Source organism: Alexandromys fortis, unplaced genomic scaffold (assembly GCF_014885135.2).
Source record: "Alexandromys fortis isolate MF-2015 unplaced genomic scaffold, M_Fortis_MF-2015_v1.1 scaffold_325, whole genome shotgun sequence".
Taxonomy (NCBI): Eukaryota; Metazoa; Chordata; class Mammalia; order Rodentia; family Cricetidae; genus Alexandromys; species Alexandromys fortis.
In genome coordinates, this window is record NW_026068211.1 from 712,867 (window position 1) to 730,911 (window position 18,045).

An 18,045-nucleotide genomic window follows, 5' to 3' on the forward strand; every position below is an offset into this window, starting at 1 on the left:
AAAAAAAAAAAAGAAGTTTCAGCTTTACCCCAAGGAGCAAACTAAGGGCAGACATGGAGAGTCAGCCATAGCAGAGGGACAGGGACGGCATCCAAGTCAGATGACAAATTTGGGGATCTGCAGCTGCCCTGGGGGAACACTCAGAAAAGTGTTTCTGTCAAAAAGGCAGGGCTGTCTGGAGTCTCTCTCCAGCTGCTGTACTCACTGTGTGCTTCCACCAGGTCAATCTGCATGCTGTATGGTACTAGGGGGTCTGGTAGCTCTGAGAAGAAGCTCTTCATGGCCCCTGCCACAGTGTTCACAGTGAAATCTTTCTCTGCCAGGTCGAGATTGTGGTCTGAAAGCAAGTCAAGAAGTGAGACCAGACCCATCTAGGTTACCAGAAGCCACCAGAAAGGTCACAGAAAGGCTTTTAGATGTTGCCCAGGGTACAGACTACAGAGGAGCTGGCAGCCTGGGTTCACAGACATGACTGGAGAGGTTTCCTCTAGTCCCCTAGGCTACCTGCTCATCCCACTGGGTTCTGATGAGCTTCAGCTCCCCCCTCCACCTTACTTCCCTTTCTGCCAGCCATGTGGTCACTGTCTCATTCAGATCCTGATGAAGGGAGGAAGAATTCACCATTTCCATCCCCCTGGTTCTTCCCAGCCTATAACTCCACTGAACCCTCTTCTCATTTTCCCATTTTCCTTCTCTTTCTAGCCTCACTGTGTGACGATTCTGTAGGACTTGTTACAGATGGCCAGCAAATGTCCTTTTCTGGACTACCAGCTGTTCAGATTCTTACAGGTACAGTCATGTACCACAAAACCATGATGGTCAGCAAAGGTCCTCTAAGAAAATTCCATGTGGCTTATTGTAAGTGTACTATGTGACACTTGCCCAATGAAGAACACACTCCTGATGTTCAAAGAGTGGCACATGATTATAAGGTATCACTTTCAAGTGGCTCATGACAGCAGCAGGTGAGTTGTCTGTTCCAGAAGCTGGCCCTCCTGTAACCTCTACTTTTCCCTATCTGGCTGCTGAAAGTTGAAAGTAGAGTATTCACTGTTCTGCTGGCCTAGTAGCATGGCTTGGCATTCAGCGTGGGCACTTCTCCAATTAAGAGCTGAGTCGCTAGCTGAAAGCCTCTCACACTTGACCTCTCACAACTTAGGAGCAGGTTAGTCACACCCAAAGCTGGTGTGACTAAGAAGTCTAAGCCCAGTGCCTCAGTTATCTTGAAATGTTGCTTCACTTTCTCCCCCACAGGGCCATTTTGTGGTTGATATAGACATCTCTGGTCTGTCAAAAAGTATTGGATCATTAATTCAAATGCTACCTGGTCCAACTCAAGGAAACAAGGCCCTTCCAGAAGTGAGTCAGGGCCAGGGAAACCTCTAATGGTGGCTGTGGATGGCAATGGGAAAGTATGCTGACAGACCTGGTATCCCACGGCAGGGGGAGGGAGGCACATGTGGCCTCTGTGTCTGAGCCAGGAGTACCCAGGCCCTGTTGGCAATCCAGCCATGGCATCTGCTTTAGACTAGTAATGCACAGACAGGCTGTGACTCACCTTGATCGAACTGTCTTTGCAGACTTTCCATTTCTGACTTGTTCCCACTGACCCGGTAGATGCCCTCAGTGCTCAGTCCTGTGGAGAAAGAATAAGCAGGTCCCATGAACCAGAGTTGGAGAGCAGGACGGGGCTGACTGAGGAGGTCACAAGGTTCCCACTACAACAGAGAAACAGAGCTAGCAGTGCTTTCCTGCTGATGCTTCACTTAAAATACCACAGTACTGGATCCCACCCTCCTTTTACTTTAAAGGTAATGGCTCATGTAGTTCAGGCTGGCCCTGAACTCCTCATCTTCTTGCTTCCAGTTTCCAAGTGCTAGAACTGTGTTTGCTTCTACATTTGGCTTAGCACTTGCTGGAACCTGATATACAGACCAGGCTAGCCTCAAACTCCAGAGATCTACCTGCCTCTGCTTTCTGAGTGTGTAGTGTATCACAACACCCCGCCAACACTGCCCACATTTTAATGTAGTCGTTTACAGTATTTTACTAAAAAAGAAAACTTGTATGTATGAGAATTTTTCCTGGGTATATGCCTGGTGCCATTGAAGGCCAGAAAAACAGTGCTGGAATATTGAACCCAGGTTCTCCTTTGGAAGAATAGTCAGTGCTCTTAAGTGCTGAGTCATCTCTCCAGTTCCTTTACTTTTATCTAAAAACAAATAAACCCCAAAAAACACAACTAAGTTTTGTATATGTGTACATATGTCACATGAGTGCAGTACCTATAGCATACAGAAGAGGCCACTGGATACCCTGGAGCTGGAATTATAGGTAGTTGTGAACTGCCTAAACTTACGTCCTTTGAAAGAGCAGCCAATGTTCTTAACTGCTAAGCTGTTTCTCCAGCCTGAGTGTTTTTCTGTTAAAAATAAAGATTAAAAAAAAAAAAAAAAAGCCAGGCATGGTAGTAACACCTATGCTCCTAGAAGGTAGAAACAGAGGTAGAAGGATCATAGTAAGTTTAAGGCCAGTCAGGAATACATAATGAGCTCCAGGTCTCCATGCACGAGAGTGAGATCCTGTTTCAGAAAGCGAAATGGGGCGCGGTGAGACAGCTCAGCAGGCGAAGGCATTGCCGAGGTTGACGGTTTGAAATTCTTTCTTTCTTTGAGACAGGGTTTCTCTGTGTAGTCCTGGCTGTCCTCGAACCCAGAGATCCTCCTCCCTCTGCATCCCAAGTGATGAAATTTAAAGGCGTCCATCACCATCACCTGGTGACAGACTGAGTTTAATCTCTGAAACCCACTTGGTGGAAGAAGAAACACTTAAGTCCACACCCAACAAAATAAATAAAAAGGGCTAGAAGTGGTTTAGTGCTAGAGCACTTGCCACTATGAGTGGGCTTCTGTCCCAGTGCCAGAGGCACAGAAAGCAGAAAGGAAGGCGCAGTGTGCCTCACCTCAGTTGCTACCTTGCTGTGTGTGCACTCAATAAGCTTTTCTTGACTCCAAAGAAACGAACAAACACTGTCCCTTCTTTCACATACAGAGCACCCTGAGAACTTTTCCTATAAAATTCAGTGTGTTCATGTATTTAAAAAATAGCTCTTAGGAGCTGTAGTGTAGATCAATGGTAGAGCACCTGCTCTGGTTTAATCCCCAGTACCATAAAAACAAAAGCACAAAACAAGAATGTAGTGCACCAGGAGCTTAAAGATCCCAGTATACACAATGAATCTAGAAACAGTTCCATCCTAGTTTAAGTTCTCCTAGGCTTTCACTGGTAGAAAGCCTTAAGCGGTGTTTCTGCAGTGGTGGGGAGAAACCGCCCCCAGTCAAGTATTCTACCATAAAGCACTCCCACACCACACCAAAGCCTAGGCTTGTTTCTCTTTTTTATTTTCGAGATAAGGTTTTTCTGTGTTAACAGTCCTAGATGTCCTGGAACTAGCTCTTGTAGACCAGCCTAGCTTCCGAACTCGCAGAGACCCGCCTGCTTCTGCCTCCTAAGTGCTGGGATTAAAGGCGTGTACCACCAATGCCTGGTACCTAGGTTTATTTCTTACTATTCACACTTAGGATTTTCCTCTGCAGTGCTTCTCATTTTGCACTTGAGAGGGGTCTTTGAGTATTAAATTATGTTCCTTTTCCTACCCCCTTTTCTATTACTTTTTTTTTTTAAAAAGACAATTTTTTTCCATCCATCTTCCTTTCTTTTGTTCAAGTGTCTGAAGAACAGCTCAAGTGGTTGTTGTAACTTATTTAGTGGCCTGAGCAATGCAAGTTCCAGATCACTCCTCAGTGACAAGAGGCACCCGTACAGCATCAGATTAGTATGCGAGCTGAAGAGGTGGTGTGTTTCATTCAACCAGACATCCTTCCCTTGGTCATAGCTTTTCTCAACTCTGCTTGTTCTTCCTTCTTGACGTCTTCAGCATCCCTGCAGAGATGGTACTCATGGGAGATTAGTGCCATGAATGTGCAGAACTTCCGGGCCCATCAACCACCATATCAGACCCACTGAGTGAACTCTCTTGTTGCATGGGATAGCAACATCCACACAGCAGGAGAATCTGAGTCACACAGTGATGGTAGGCAGATTGATATAAGATGCCTCAGTGAGGGCCTGGCAGTCAGCCCTGGGATTTGTCACCACAAGAAGTCATGACTTCCTTAAGTTCCTGAAGGCTGCTTAGATCTGGTAAACCAAGGACTTGGAGTGGCCACCGTTCTTGGAGATGATGCTGACATCAGAGCTTCTCTCAGGCCCTCTTCAGATTTATGATGCAAACACCATCACCTTCTCTTTTGTAGATATGCTGTTTTAGTTCACAGCCAAGGTTGGGGCCACCTATTTGGTTCCTGATGTAAGGAATTTAAAGAAAACTCCTCCACCATTTGCAGGACCATCAAAGACTCTGGACATGATGTGAAATTTTTTTAAAAAATTAAGACAGGAATCAAAAACAACATTGAAATGGGCGTGGTGGCACATACATTTAATCCCAGCACTTGGGAGGCTAAGGCCGGCGGATATCAGCTGGGTCTATAGAGTGAGTTCCAGGACAGCCAAGGCTGCACAAAGAAATCCTGTCTTGAAAAACCACTACCACCACCAACACAAACAAAAAAAAACTAAACAAACAAAAACTTGTATTCTTGTGTATGGGTATGTGCATGTGAGTGCAAGGTGTCCTTGGAGGTCAGAGGCATCAGGTCCTCTGAAGTTGTGAGCCACATGGTTTGAGTGCTGACAATCAAACTTGCTGTGTCACCACAGGTCTTATACATGCTAGACAAAATCCCTATCAACTGAGCCACAGCTACCGTTCTTTCAAAAAACAATGTTAATGCTGCCGCTGCCAACAATGATGATGTCTCACTAAGTGGCCCAAACTGGCCTTGAGCTCATGGTTATTTTTTTGCCTCCACCTTACAGGGATTATAAAAACATGCCATTCATTCTTCAATGACTTAAAGATGTCCTCAGACACATTTAACTTTCTACCCATTTCACACCTTAGATGACACATCACAAGCCCCAGGTATGTGACAGCAGTGTCCAGTTTTCATGAACTAGTCTGAAATAATTTTCTAAACTCTCTTCCTTGTCCCTAAATATTAGCCCTCTTAATGTGGCGACACGATGGAGTCATATGTCCCAGGATGGGAAGGCACTTTTGGCACTGTATTAGGAGCCTGCAGCCTCCATTGGGTCAGGCATCCCCATCCTCTGCACAAGAGGGCAGAAAAGAAAGCACACATTGGCTCTCTGGAAAGGAACCAGGGTGTGGGCTGCAGCTTCACTGCAGGATCATCACAGGGGCGGCACATCTGAGAATAAGAAGCTAGCTCCAGAACATCAATTAATCATCAGCTCAGCATTTCCTGTAAGCGGCCTGCCTGTTTGTTTTACCAAACCTCATTTTAAAATAGCAATCCTGCTGCTGTTGTACCCAACGCCACGGCATAATTTAGGAAAGGTATCATTAGCCTAGTGAGCATAATTTATTACAACTACCACTTAGAATCAATTAAAAACAAACAGCACTGAAAGCTGACTGTGCCTATCATGATGGCTAAAAGTGACCAGTGGGCCGGTAAATGGGTGGAGACCCAGATGCTATACAGAGTACGGCCACTTGACAAGGACCTGAGACCACACAGAGAACAGAGAGGACTGAGCAGAGTCCCAGGCATACATACCAGAATCCAGCGGGGAATGCCAGGGTCATCACAAACACAAACAGAAAATTCTAGAGTGGCTCACACCTGCCAGCAGAATTCTTACTAGTAGTGGCTGGAATGCATTGTATCAATCAGAGAAATGGAGACTGAGGCACCCTGCCTATCATAAGTCTCCAAAGAATCCTTCTATATTATAGCCCATCTCACCCAGCAGCCTTCCCTCTTTTAAATATCTCTACTGGTTTCAAGCATTTTCTCTGGGGGCTGAAGAGAGGTGGATCCTGGGGGCTGGCTATACAGCAAATCTAGCTAAGCCAGCAAGTTCCAGATTCAGTCAGACCTAATCTCAAAAAATGAGAGCTAAGTAAGAAAGACACCTGATGTGTTAAACCTATGGCTTCTGCCTGAGTAAGTTGTGCATTCGTGTACACACACGAAATAACAGAGTGGCCAACATCACTATTTTCAAGTATCTGAACACTGCCATATACAACTGTCATGTTCCAATGGCTCTAGGGAGCAGAGATATGACTAAGAATGGAAAATACAGGATGGCAAATATTCTCTCAATACATAAAGTAACTATTTTTTTAAGATTTATTTATTTATTATGTATAAAATATCCTCAGTATTCTGGCTACAGGCCAGAAGAGGGCACCAGATCTCATTACAGATGGTTGTAAGCCACCATGTGGTTGCTGGGAATTGAACTCAGGACCTTTGGAAGAGCAGGCAGTGCTCCTAACCACTGAGCCATCTCTCCAGCCCCCATAAAGTAACTATTAATAGCAATGGATGTCATTTAAATGGCCCAGAATTTTTTATTTCCCTCCTTAGTGGATAAGCATCTGACTGGGATGCTGTTTAAGATTAGTATCTGGCCCAGGGAGGTGGTACCCAACAATAATCACAATAATGAACCATGTGCTAAGTGCTCACGCAGAATGAGACCTGGGTGCTCAGTGCTGGTTATACATCTGTACAGTTCTCACAATAACTCCTTAAGGCAGGCTGCCACCAGTTCCACCAGACGGGAACACTGAGGTTAACAGATGAAGTAACATATACAAGGTGGAAAGCTTTTACAGACATGATCTTCATTAACCATGTTGTACTCTACCATTTCAGTTGGGTATTTTAATATACTCTGGCTTTCCAGTTTTTGAAATGTAGCCAGCATCAAGAGCAGGAGAGGGGGCTTGTATAGAACAGACAGACACCAATGCCCTGGTTTGCTTTTCAGGGGAACAACACAGTTCTAAATGTGGCTCTAGAAAGTGGCCACTACCTAAATTCCATGAGTATCAATGAAACCAAAGGGCAATCAATACAGGCAAAACAAAAAGATGCTTTAGGAATAAAGCTTGTTCAGGAAATGCTGTGGCTGCTTTAAAAAAAAATTAAAATTAAAAATACATATAACTTTAAATTGTGTATGTGTGTGCATAAGAATGCAGGTGACCCAAGGACCCAAGGCCAGGTGTTGGGTCCCCTGGAGCTGGAGTTATGAATAGTTTTGAGCCATCCAATTTGAGTGCTGGAAACCAAGCCTCTGGAAAAGCAGCACATATTCTTAATCATCACTTAAGCAATCTCACCAATGAATTTAACCATGGTTGGCCACACCCACACACCCAAGTCAGGTGTGGTAGCGTGCACCTTTCAACTTAGCACTCCAGAGACAGACAGATCTCTGGGAGTTTGAGGCCAGCCTGATCTACATAGTGGGAGCCTGTCTTGACTACTGTCCAGACTACAAAACAGGGAAAAGCAAGATCTATTCCTTCTTTCAGTAAGAAATTACTATTGCTTTTTGTCCTTTTGGCTATGACCAAGTGTGACACCATTAGCTTACTAAGCATGCACATGACAGCCAAGTTACTTTACAAAGGTTTTAGGCTTGCTCCAAGCTAGTTTGGCTATGAATGGCCCCTTTTCACTCTTCAACTATCTAGTTCCTGAGAGAGGCCAGTGGCATGTTGTCATACAGGAGCCTAAAACTTGAGTGGGAAAATTGGCTCTTGGCCTAACTCCCCTCTCATCCCAACACAGGGTTTTTTTCTACATAGCCTTGGCTAGCATGGAACTCACAGAGATCCAACTGCCTCTGACTCCAGAGTGTAGGGATTAAAGGAGGCACATACCACCATGCTCAGCTTTCTGGGCAAAATTTTAATATCCAAATGAGCTTTTTTTCCACCACTGGCAGCACTTTTGGCCAGAAGTCCCTCTGTAAGGAAGGTCCTTAAGTAAGGCTACACCACTGTTCCTGCACAACCTACCACTCAATTCTTTGTATTTCCTTTTTAACAGCGAATCAATACTTCCTCTGAGGCAAACTTGGAGTTGCTTATGTTTTTACTTTCTATATTTGGATATATATATATAAAAATAAAATCAGCACTTTAGCTTTCTTTTTTTTAAAGTAACTGATGCTGTTAGCATATTTTATTTTTTAATTAATTAATTTATTTATTTATTATGTATACAATATTCTGTCTGTGTGTATGCCTGAAGGCCAGAAGAGGGCACCAGACCTCTCTACAGATGGTTGTGAGCCACCATGTGGTTGCTGGGAATTGAACTCAGGACCTTTGGAAGAGCAGGCAATGCTCTTAACCACTGAGCCATCTCTCCAGCTCCCTTTAATTTTTTTTTTTGTTAGCATATTTTAAACCACTCTACTTAGACAGGATGGACAGCAAGCAACAGTGGGTTTTACTGAGGATTGGCTCTCTGGGGGCAGAGCAGCTCTTCCTTTGAGATACATGCTCACAGTCTGCTACAGTTGTAACTCCTGTAGAGGGTCTGCTGTGCACTGCCATCACCTCACCAAATAGTGAGTATGGGGTGGTAAGAGTTGGGTTAAAACCAAGAGCAAAAGTGTTGTATCCCCTTCTTTGGGCACTGAAGGTACAGGCTCTATCTCAGCAGAGTGGTTTGTGTTTAGTGACATCTTGGCTGTCACTTGGTGTTTGGAATGGCTATTATCCTAATGTATGTAGCACTAGCAGGTGTGCAAGGGCACAATACTGAGTCCTACCTCCTGAGTTCCTCCATCTAGCTGCTTCTATAATGTGCATTCTTTTTTGCTTTCGGAGACAGGTTCTCATGTATCCCAGACTGTCTGTTTAACTGGGTCACATCCCAGCTCTGTGGCCTTGGACAAACAGCCTGTCCAAGTGTGACACCATTAGCTTACTAAGCATGCACATGACAGCCAAGTTACTTTACAAAGGTTTTAGGCTTGCTCCAAGCTAGTTTGGCTATGAATGGCTCCTTTTCATCAGTGAAAAATTTGCTGTTTCGCTGATGGCTGATCTTGAACTCCTGATCCCCCTGCCACTACTTTCCAAGTGCTAGGATTACTTACATACTGTGACTCTGACTTTGTAGCCCATGTTTTTTTTTTTTAATTATTTAGAAATTATTTATGTGTATGAGTGTTTCCTGCACACATCTGTGCACATATATGTGCAGCACTCTTGGTCTGGGAGATGGAGTCAGATACCTGGAACTGACATTACAGATGGTTTTGAGACATATCTGAATGCTGGGAACTGAACCAGGTCTTCTGCCAAAACAGCAAATGCTCTAAATCACCGAGTCATCCCTCTAGTCTCCAAGCCCCAGAATCTGCCTGTAGGCATGGCCTGCATTTTGAAACAGCAAAAAGCACTTAGAAACATTTGGTACCTAGGTGGGTGATGGTGGTGCATGCCTCCATCCCAGCACTCGGGAGGCAGAGGCAGATGAATCTCTGTGAGTCCATGGCCAGTTTGGTCTAGAGTCAGATCCAGGATAGCCAGGGCTACATAGTGAAACCTTTTCTCAAGAGGGAAAAAAAAGTGTGAATATTAAGATTATATAAATCAAAGGCATACTGAAATGCTATCAAAATGTCAATAATAATCACAGTTAAAATGGCAATAATAATCCAACTTTCAGGTGAAGCCCCACTATGGGTCAGACACTATACCAAGCTCTTAACTAGAAGCAGAATGCCAAGTCCTACCAATAATTCTGACATACACTACTACTGTTGTCACTGGCTTGTAAGGCAGGAAGGTTTTTCTTGGGTTCATGTTTCACTGTGGTGGAGTGGGATCTGTCTGTGGTCCCATGAACGAGGAAGCACAAAGTAGTAGCAGATTTCTATTTTTTTTTTTTTTTAAAGAAAGGGTCTTGTGTAGCCCAAGCCAGCTTTAATTTTTTTATGTAGCAGAGGATGACCTTAAATTTCTGATCCTAACTTTCAAATGCTGGGATAATAGATACGTGTTACCACATGTAACTTAGACATTATTTTTATTCTCATTTTTTCAGAGCAAAAGAATGCTCAGAGAGGCCAGGCTGTTTGTCCAAGGCCACAGAGCTGGGATGTGACCCTAATCTGGGTGTATTTCAACTGATGGAACAGAGGCATCATGCTATATTCAAAAAGGGCCAGACTCCGATGGCTACCAGGAATCCCTTCTACACTTCTACTTTAGGGATTCATCTGTACCTAAGGGGAATTGGTGCTCCTAGATACCCACTCTCCCAAGGCAGTTCTGCTTTAGAGGCTTCCTGCTACAGTCCTCAAAAGATCAGCAGGAATCCCATTAAACCTTTTCTATGTTCTCCACTGCCTTTTTGCCTGCTATGCAACCTGAGATGTTCAGCCCCTCCAGAGCCCCTGTCAGTTGTCCTTTCAAGCTATGTTCATTCTGCCAATACCACTAACATACTCTTTGACAGAGTGCTACACACACTGTATTATGACAAGCCTCGTTTAGCTGCACTGAAGGCAGTGTGGTTATGCATTTCCAGTGCCTCGGTTCCTCTGCACAGCATGCCATCAATCCCAGGGCTGAGGAGAAAGGGCAGAGGAATATGGAGGAGAAGACACACAGTCCTTACCCAGTTTGGGTGCATCTGGCTGAGCTTATTATGAACTGTGAAGCAAGGCTTTTGGATGTGGTTCTTAATGAAACACAAGCCCTGTATTCCCCTGATGTCCAAGGGAACAGGCCAGCAGTGTGAAAGATGGGCATAACCCACAGTGGAGGCAAGCACATTTTCTCTCTGAGGAGCAGGAATGAAAATTCCTAGCCAGGACAGTTCAGAGAGCCCTCCTGTCAAGGATATGAGGTGTCCTCTCACTCTAAGTGACTCCTAATCAGCATACTCATAAGCCTAGAGGTTCAGGGGTGGTGCCAGTGTGGTTATGAATGGAGCTAGTGCACTACTCCAAGGGACCTAATGGCTGAACAAAGAGCTGTCAAAGTCACAGTTTCCTAGAGCCTGGCTGGAGTGAGTCACTACATCACTGTCATGGCCTCTACACAGGATGCAAACTCTTCAGAGCAGCTAGGTGAAAAAGTACCTTGAGGTCACAGGCACACTTCTCCAATGCTGCAAGGAGGGTAGGGGTTCTTTATACATAGTGGCCCATGAAAGGAATCAAAAGTCACCAATCACAGTCCTGGTCTCTAAGGAGTGCTTTTCATAATCAGAAGCCTATGGGACAAAAGCAGGTCCCAGGTTCTGCCATCAACAAACAAACAAACAAAAACAAAATCAACTAACCAAACAAAAATCATCCAAAAAAACAAAACAACGCAAAACAAACAAACAAAATAAACCCCTTGTCTATATGTGGCTGGAGGAGGGATGCTGTCACCAGACTTTACTCCAATGTTCATGGCCTTTTCTATTCTCCTGCAGACACTTCAGTTAACTCTTTGTGGCTAGACGTAAAAAAAAAAAAAAGTTCTGGCTGGAGAGATGGCTCAGTGGTTAAGAGCATTGCCTGCTCTTCCAAAGGTCCTGAGTTCAATTCCCGGCAACCACATGGTGGCTCACAACCATCTGGAATGAGGTCTGGTGCACTCTTCTGGCCTACAGACATACACACAGACAGAATATTGTATACATAAAAAATAAATAAATATTAAAAAAAAAAGTTCTCTGCTACATCACCGCCAAGGTGCAGCACTTATCAACCCTGGGGTCAAACAAGAGCCAGCACTTCCTATATCCTCTCCACAGACCCTTGCAAGTGTCCATAGTCCCAGAACAAGAAAATGAGCACAGCAGGAGAGAAGTGGACAGCCCAGGTCACACACCACTCTTCCTGCACAGCACCAAGCAATATCTACAAGTTGTCTATACTGGTTATCTGTTAAGTGATGGGCCCTGGGTCCCCACAGTCCACAAAAGCCACCAGTGCTTTCCGATGGCTGTGTTCAGCATGCTCTAGCACCTAGAAAAGGTTTAGAGGCTGTGAGAGGAGAGAGGGGTTGATGTGCAGAATTTCTGGGACAACGGGGGAGAGAGGAGATAGTGGGCAGCAGTGGCATCAGTCACCATCTCTCCTGTATATATGTGCAGCCTCCACCTTTCCCTAAAGCCTTACTGCCTCCCTAAATTTAAGGTCTTCATTAGTTCATTACAGCTGCCATTTTCTGCTCTCCATCCTGTTTCTTTACTTATTCACACAGGGCCATGGCTTGTTTGTAACTGGGATGTCACATAACAGGTGGTACTGCTGAGAGTTTACCTAAGTGCTTGGCCTCTTGGCCCCTTTCATCAACTCAATCTTCCCTATGTGGGTCTTCAACATTTTTACTGGCCTTAAAGGAAGAAATAGGGCCTGTTGCAGATGAGGTTTCTTGGCTTAGTCAGTAATGGTGAGTGAGCTGGCCTCCCAACTGCCTACAGTCTCACCTCAGGTTTGTATCTGAAGTATCTGAAAAATGAGAAACTAAAAAGATCTCTGTGCTAGGGCTATTGTGCCTAGGTTGTCTATAGAACATGAGCATTGTGCTCTGCTTGCAAGAGTGGTGCACTCAGGATACAGGAATGGCATACTGTAGGGTGGCAGCACCTGCCAGCACCCTCACACTGCCATCATCAAGACTAGCAGGACACCAAACCTTTAGTTCCTAGAAAGTTCAAGTGGGAGTTGGGGGTGTGAAACTCTACCAAAGTAAGACAGAGGGATGAGAGAAAGGGATAGACAGATACAGGTCAAGAGCCAAAGCCAAAGGAGTCCTCCAGGTCCCAGCTAGATGGGACAGTAGGCCAGGTCTATGAAGGGACACTCACACAGGATAGCCTGCTGCCCCCATGACCCTGCTTGTCTTGTATGGAACACGTTCTGTTCACTCAGGGCAGAGCAGCCTGTCTTTCTGATCTTCCCCAATACATAGAGGGCCAGAACAGTCAAGTCAGCCAGGCAGAGTGGGCCTGTTGGAACTATGTTAGGGACTTGGGCTTACACCCAGACTATTTCTGTCTTGGATGGAAGGCAGGGTTACTTGGTGAGACACGCTCGACTTCTCTTTGGCTGCTGGGCTCTCTGGGCAGTATGCCAGGGCATGCTGTTCTGATCATGAAGGGCACTGGGTCCTGAGGAAATCCTTTAGAAGGCAGAATCACAAGCTAAATGAATTTCACTTATCTGGAACATGCAAGAGCTGGCGAGCTGACTGCCTGGATATGTGGCAGTGAAGAATTTTTGGAATGCAAGTTGACTTGTGTTTGCTTCACTTACAAGGAAACAGAGAAAGAGGAAGGTGATGAGGAACAGGTATGCAAAGGCCAAAAAAAAAAAAAAAAAAAAAAAAAGCAACCTAGAACAAGAAGTAGTGATATTAACTCACACAGACCCCTCCAACTACAGCGTATGAAACTACACACCTTATACTCTAACATCTTATTAGCAATGAAAAGGGCACAACAGGTGATCACCTGCAGTGGGCCTGTTGGTGTACTCACCTACTATAGAACGCAGTGTATTTGGAGGCATCTCTAAGGCAAGGAGCCCCATGAGAAGCAGCTCCAGAGCACAGACCTGAGAAGCAACTTATCTTGAGGTCTCCCAAGCAGCTATGCTGCACCCAGTGTAGAGGCTTCCTGGGTTAGATAGAGCTCTGTCGAGCCCAAGACTAAATCACAGTCCCATTAGCTCAAAGCACAGAATGAAGGTTTGTAACGATGCTGTGGGCAGCTATGGCCCAAAGGACTCTAATTTTTGTTTTCTATGGTAAAAAGGGATTAGTGCAGCTTTGAAACTGACACTGTCCAGCTCAAGGGAGATTAGCTCATGTATAGTGAAGCCAATCTGTGAGGAAAAAGATCTACAAGGAAAAAAGACTATGCTGATGAGGATCAGGCCCTTCTCAGTGCATTTTTAGCTTCAGGTCATGGCCTCTGGTCTCCTTGTGGGTTCTCCTCAGGGGTTGGAAGAAGCCCACCTCCAAGATATTGGATGTAGAAATACTGAGGAGAGGCTGGGCAGGGTGATGGAACAGGTGCCTAGTACTTCTAAATGCTCTGGAAATTTCCTGTTAACTCTGGGAGGTAGAGTCAGAACTGCAAGTGTGCAGTGGGTGACATTATGACGCCACAGAGCTGGAAGTGGTACTGGACACTTGTAGGAGGCGGGCCTTCAAGCACAGAGGAGTTGGGTGCCGGGAATAGAGTCCAGTCCTACCTGGCCTGATTCTACTTTCCTGTAAGGCTCCAGGGCTCTACCTAATATGTCTTCTCTGGCCTCTGATAATCCAAAACATAGAAGGTTAGGAGGACAATGCCTCTGGGTTTGAGTTCCAAGACTGGTCTTCCTCTTCCTGGATCTGGTTTTCCCACCAGGGCAGTAGAGGTGATAGCTCTCAAGGATGTGAGGAGGACAGAATGAGAATCAGGAAACCCAGAGCCTGGCAAGTGAACTCCAAATAAGCACTTGGCGTGTGCTGCCCCTTGAATGTCCATAGGTGCTATTTTTGCTCATGCAATAGTAAAGGAAATGGGAACCAGAGAAATGGAGGAACTCGCTCAGAGCCACTATGGCGACGTTGCCCGTAGATGCTGCACTGGCACCTTGTTCACCAAAGGTGCTGTGCTGTGTGCTAGGTCCAAATAAAGTGCATTTCCTAACTGGATTGGGCAATCTGGGAGTTCACTAACAGCTGGGAGGAGTCAGTTCAGGCAAGAGTTGGCCTTTTGTCCTGCTGTCCCCCATCAGGGCGACACTGTAGTTTGCTCTGTTATAGAGCTGAAAATATTTGCATGTCTAAATTCTTAGCTGCTATTTTCCATTTCATAGCTTGGTGGAAATTTTTGGAGACTAGTTCCAGGAAAAATGGGGTTGGTCTCTTCTGAACTGTGCACCACACTCTCAAGTGCTCCATAATGCTGGACATCTATTTCCCAAGATCATGTGAAACAGGAGTGTGTTACTGAGGGGAGATAAACTAAAGCCGTCTTCAGATTCCAACACTGCCAGAGGAAAGTCTGTACAGATACTCATTTTCATTCTGTAACATGGAGGTGAGATGTGGGAAGTAAAGCCAAGGGTGAACCTGGAACTCTGCTCAAACAGCCTCTGGTCCGCACCATCCATGTTTGTTGTCAGTATAATTGGTCACTGACTATACCTTAGAATGGATGCAGGTGCAGGGAAAACCCAGCACTACTAGAGGTTGGTTTTGGTAACATGGACCCACAGCAGGTTGACTGGAACTCCATTAAGCCTCCCTTCTACAATTCATAGGCTTAGTAACCCCGACCCCTCCCTCTGGGGGTTTCATTGCTCTCTTTACAACACTATGTTCTTTACCTTTGAAGGAAAGGATCTTTGTCTACGCTGAACTACATGGTGGGTATTTCACAAACACTTTGGCCAGATAGTATAAAGGTTCACCTTCATTGCCAGCTTGACTGGATTTACTATCACTTAGGAGACAGACCTCTGGGCATGTTTGTGAAGATGTTTCCAGACAGGCTTAATGGAGGTTGAGAAGACCCACTGTGGAAGTGGATGGCACTATCCCAAGGGGAAATGTAAAAGGCAAGCTGGGTGTCAGCACTGGACATAATATAACCAGCCAAGTTAAACTTCTCACCATGTCTTCAAACTGTGAGCCACAATAATCCTTTCCCTCCTAAAATAGCTTCTGTGGCATCAATGAGAAAAGTAACTAATACAAAGCAGTGGCCCTAGCAGGTAGAGACATCCCTTGTTTTTATTAGCAGAAGGATGTAAACATTTTGTAAGTGTGTTTGGGCATGACATCTCCAAGGTGACTTGCAGGTTCAGATATCCAGAAGCTCATCCAAAACACCTACCCCAAAACACTAAGTCTTCCAAATGAAAGGTGGCAGGGGTCTGAGAATCTGCGATCCCCTTGCTCTTTACTACACTGGGGACTCTACCTAGCAAATGTTTAGGCAAAATAAAAGATAGACCTACAGCAGCAATACCTTGTAACATTCAGCGATGGGACAAAACTTGTATGGGACAAAACAACGGAGCGCTGAGGACAAAGAAAGGTGAAAGTGCTGACCAACCCCAGCCAATCAGAGGCCCCCAAGAAGAGGTTAGTGCCTATGAACTCATCCTGTACGATCAGGAAACCTAATAATTTGTTTTCTTTATTTGCCTTAATCTTCCTCCCTTAAGCTGTTTCTTGTAAGTATTGATCACAGCAAAGAAAAAACACAGACCAACACCATCTTCCTCCCCAGTTTCAGTGCTCCAAGACATGAACAACACTGAACAGCCCTGTTCTCTAAGGATCCGCCTCAAATCAAAACAAGTAACTGTAGACTCAAGTGAAAAATGATCAATCCTAGAGGAAAACTTTATCTATCTATCTATCTATCTATCTATCTATCTATCTATCTATCTATCTATCTATCTATCTATCTATCTATCTTCCATTTACTGTTAACAATCAACCAACAATTAACATTTATTCAATATATTCAAAATATATAGCACAACAGCTTTCTCCACCCACAGCATATCCAGAAAAATCAGCCATTAATTTTACAACCCTTTTATTAGCCCATAAAAAATTGTCCACATGAGCAGACACTTCAAATTCCTGCCTCCTTGTACTGCTACACAACTTTCTGAACAGACAGGTTTGCCTATTTTGGACATTTTATGTAAATGGGAGCATACATCCTGATTTTTTTAACTTGTCTATTTCACAGACCACACTGTTCAACGATTTTAGATATTCCATTCCATCTATGGCCAAGTGACAGGCTAGTGTATAGATGGATGCTATTGTATTTTGTTATCAGGCATGGGTTTGCTAGTTGGGTGTTTACCACTCAGGCTATTATGAATAACAATCCCTCACACAGTATTTTGTTGTTTTCTTTTTCCAGACTGGAGCAGATGTCTTGAATTTCTGTTGTTAGATCCCACCTAGAGGATACCACGTTTTCCATCAACCTACTCCTTTCATTCCGCTGTTTGGCAGCTAGCAGTATCATGCATGCTCCCTCCCTTCTTGCAATCTTCCCTTACACCTAACATCAAAGACATAGGGCACTTGTTAACACTCAGATATTGAAACTTTTTTCTTTAAATATTTATTATTTATTATGTATACAATATTCTGTCTGAGTGTGTGCTTTTAGGCCAGAAGAGGGCACCAGACCCCACCACAGATGGTTGTGAGTCACCATGTGGTCGCCGGGAACTGCACTCAGGACCCTTGGAAGAGCAGGCAACGTTCCCAACCTCTGAGCCATCTCTCCAGCCCCCAGATATTGAAACCTTAGGACCTTGCTTAGGATCTTAGTATTAAATGTATCTCTCCCCTTCTCTTTTTCTATGTACATATTCCACATTTCTACAGCTAAATGTAACTCTTAAGGGATGGGGCCTTTTGAATGTTCTACACTACTCAGTCATTCATAATCATTTACAGAGTCTTGTGCACTTGGCTTGAAGGAAACAACAAAAACCCAGTCTCTTCTTTTAAGGAACTTAAGAGTCTATTGAGGAGACAAACAATAAGGGTCTCGCTCATAGTGTTTGTAGAGAAAGGTATAGGGCATAATAGATGGTTCAGTAGGGACTCTGGCTTGAAGGACAGGCAAGAGAGGGATTCCAGGTAGGACTTTTGAGGAATGGCAGCAGTTCTGATCATGACCTGAATGAAGAAAACATCAAGATAACAGACTCAGTTTTTGTCCAGGATGATGGAGAACACTGACAGGGGAAGTTGATATAGGCGCCACAGACTTTACAAAGATGCTGCAGCAAGTGGAAGCTGGAAAGATAAGACCACTCAGTAAGAAGCTATGCTAAGTTAAGGACAGAATGAGACTAAAGCTGGAGACCAGATTCAGGATGCCTGAAATAGGAAGACACAGCAGGATGGACTAAGTTGGCAGCTGCTGGAGTCATTTCCTAGATGAAATGAAGCAGACCAGCAACTTCTCCCACATAGCCCCATCCCTAACCAAAACTTTTCAAAACCTGTCTTCTTACTGGAGAGAGAGAGAAAAAAAAAAAATTTGCCCAAAGAAACCTTTAAAAAAAAAAAAAAAGACAGGGTTTCTG

At 44.5% G+C, this 18,045-nt stretch overlaps 1 protein-coding gene across 1 annotated transcript in view; it reads right to left on the minus strand.

The window, feature by feature from the left end:
• Positions 1 to 18,045, minus strand: part of Arhgap35 (Rho GTPase activating protein 35) — a 118,728-nt gene that overhangs the window by 14,088 nt on the left and 86,595 nt on the right. Inside the window, exons 4-5 of the mRNA XM_050130275.1 lie at positions 1,559 to 1,636; positions 206 to 337 (exon numbers count right to left, since the gene is read on the minus strand). Of these exons, the coding sequence (XP_049986232.1) occupies positions 206 to 337; positions 1,559 to 1,636 (210 nt within the window). The remainder of the gene's footprint in view (positions 1 to 205; positions 338 to 1,558; positions 1,637 to 18,045) is intronic.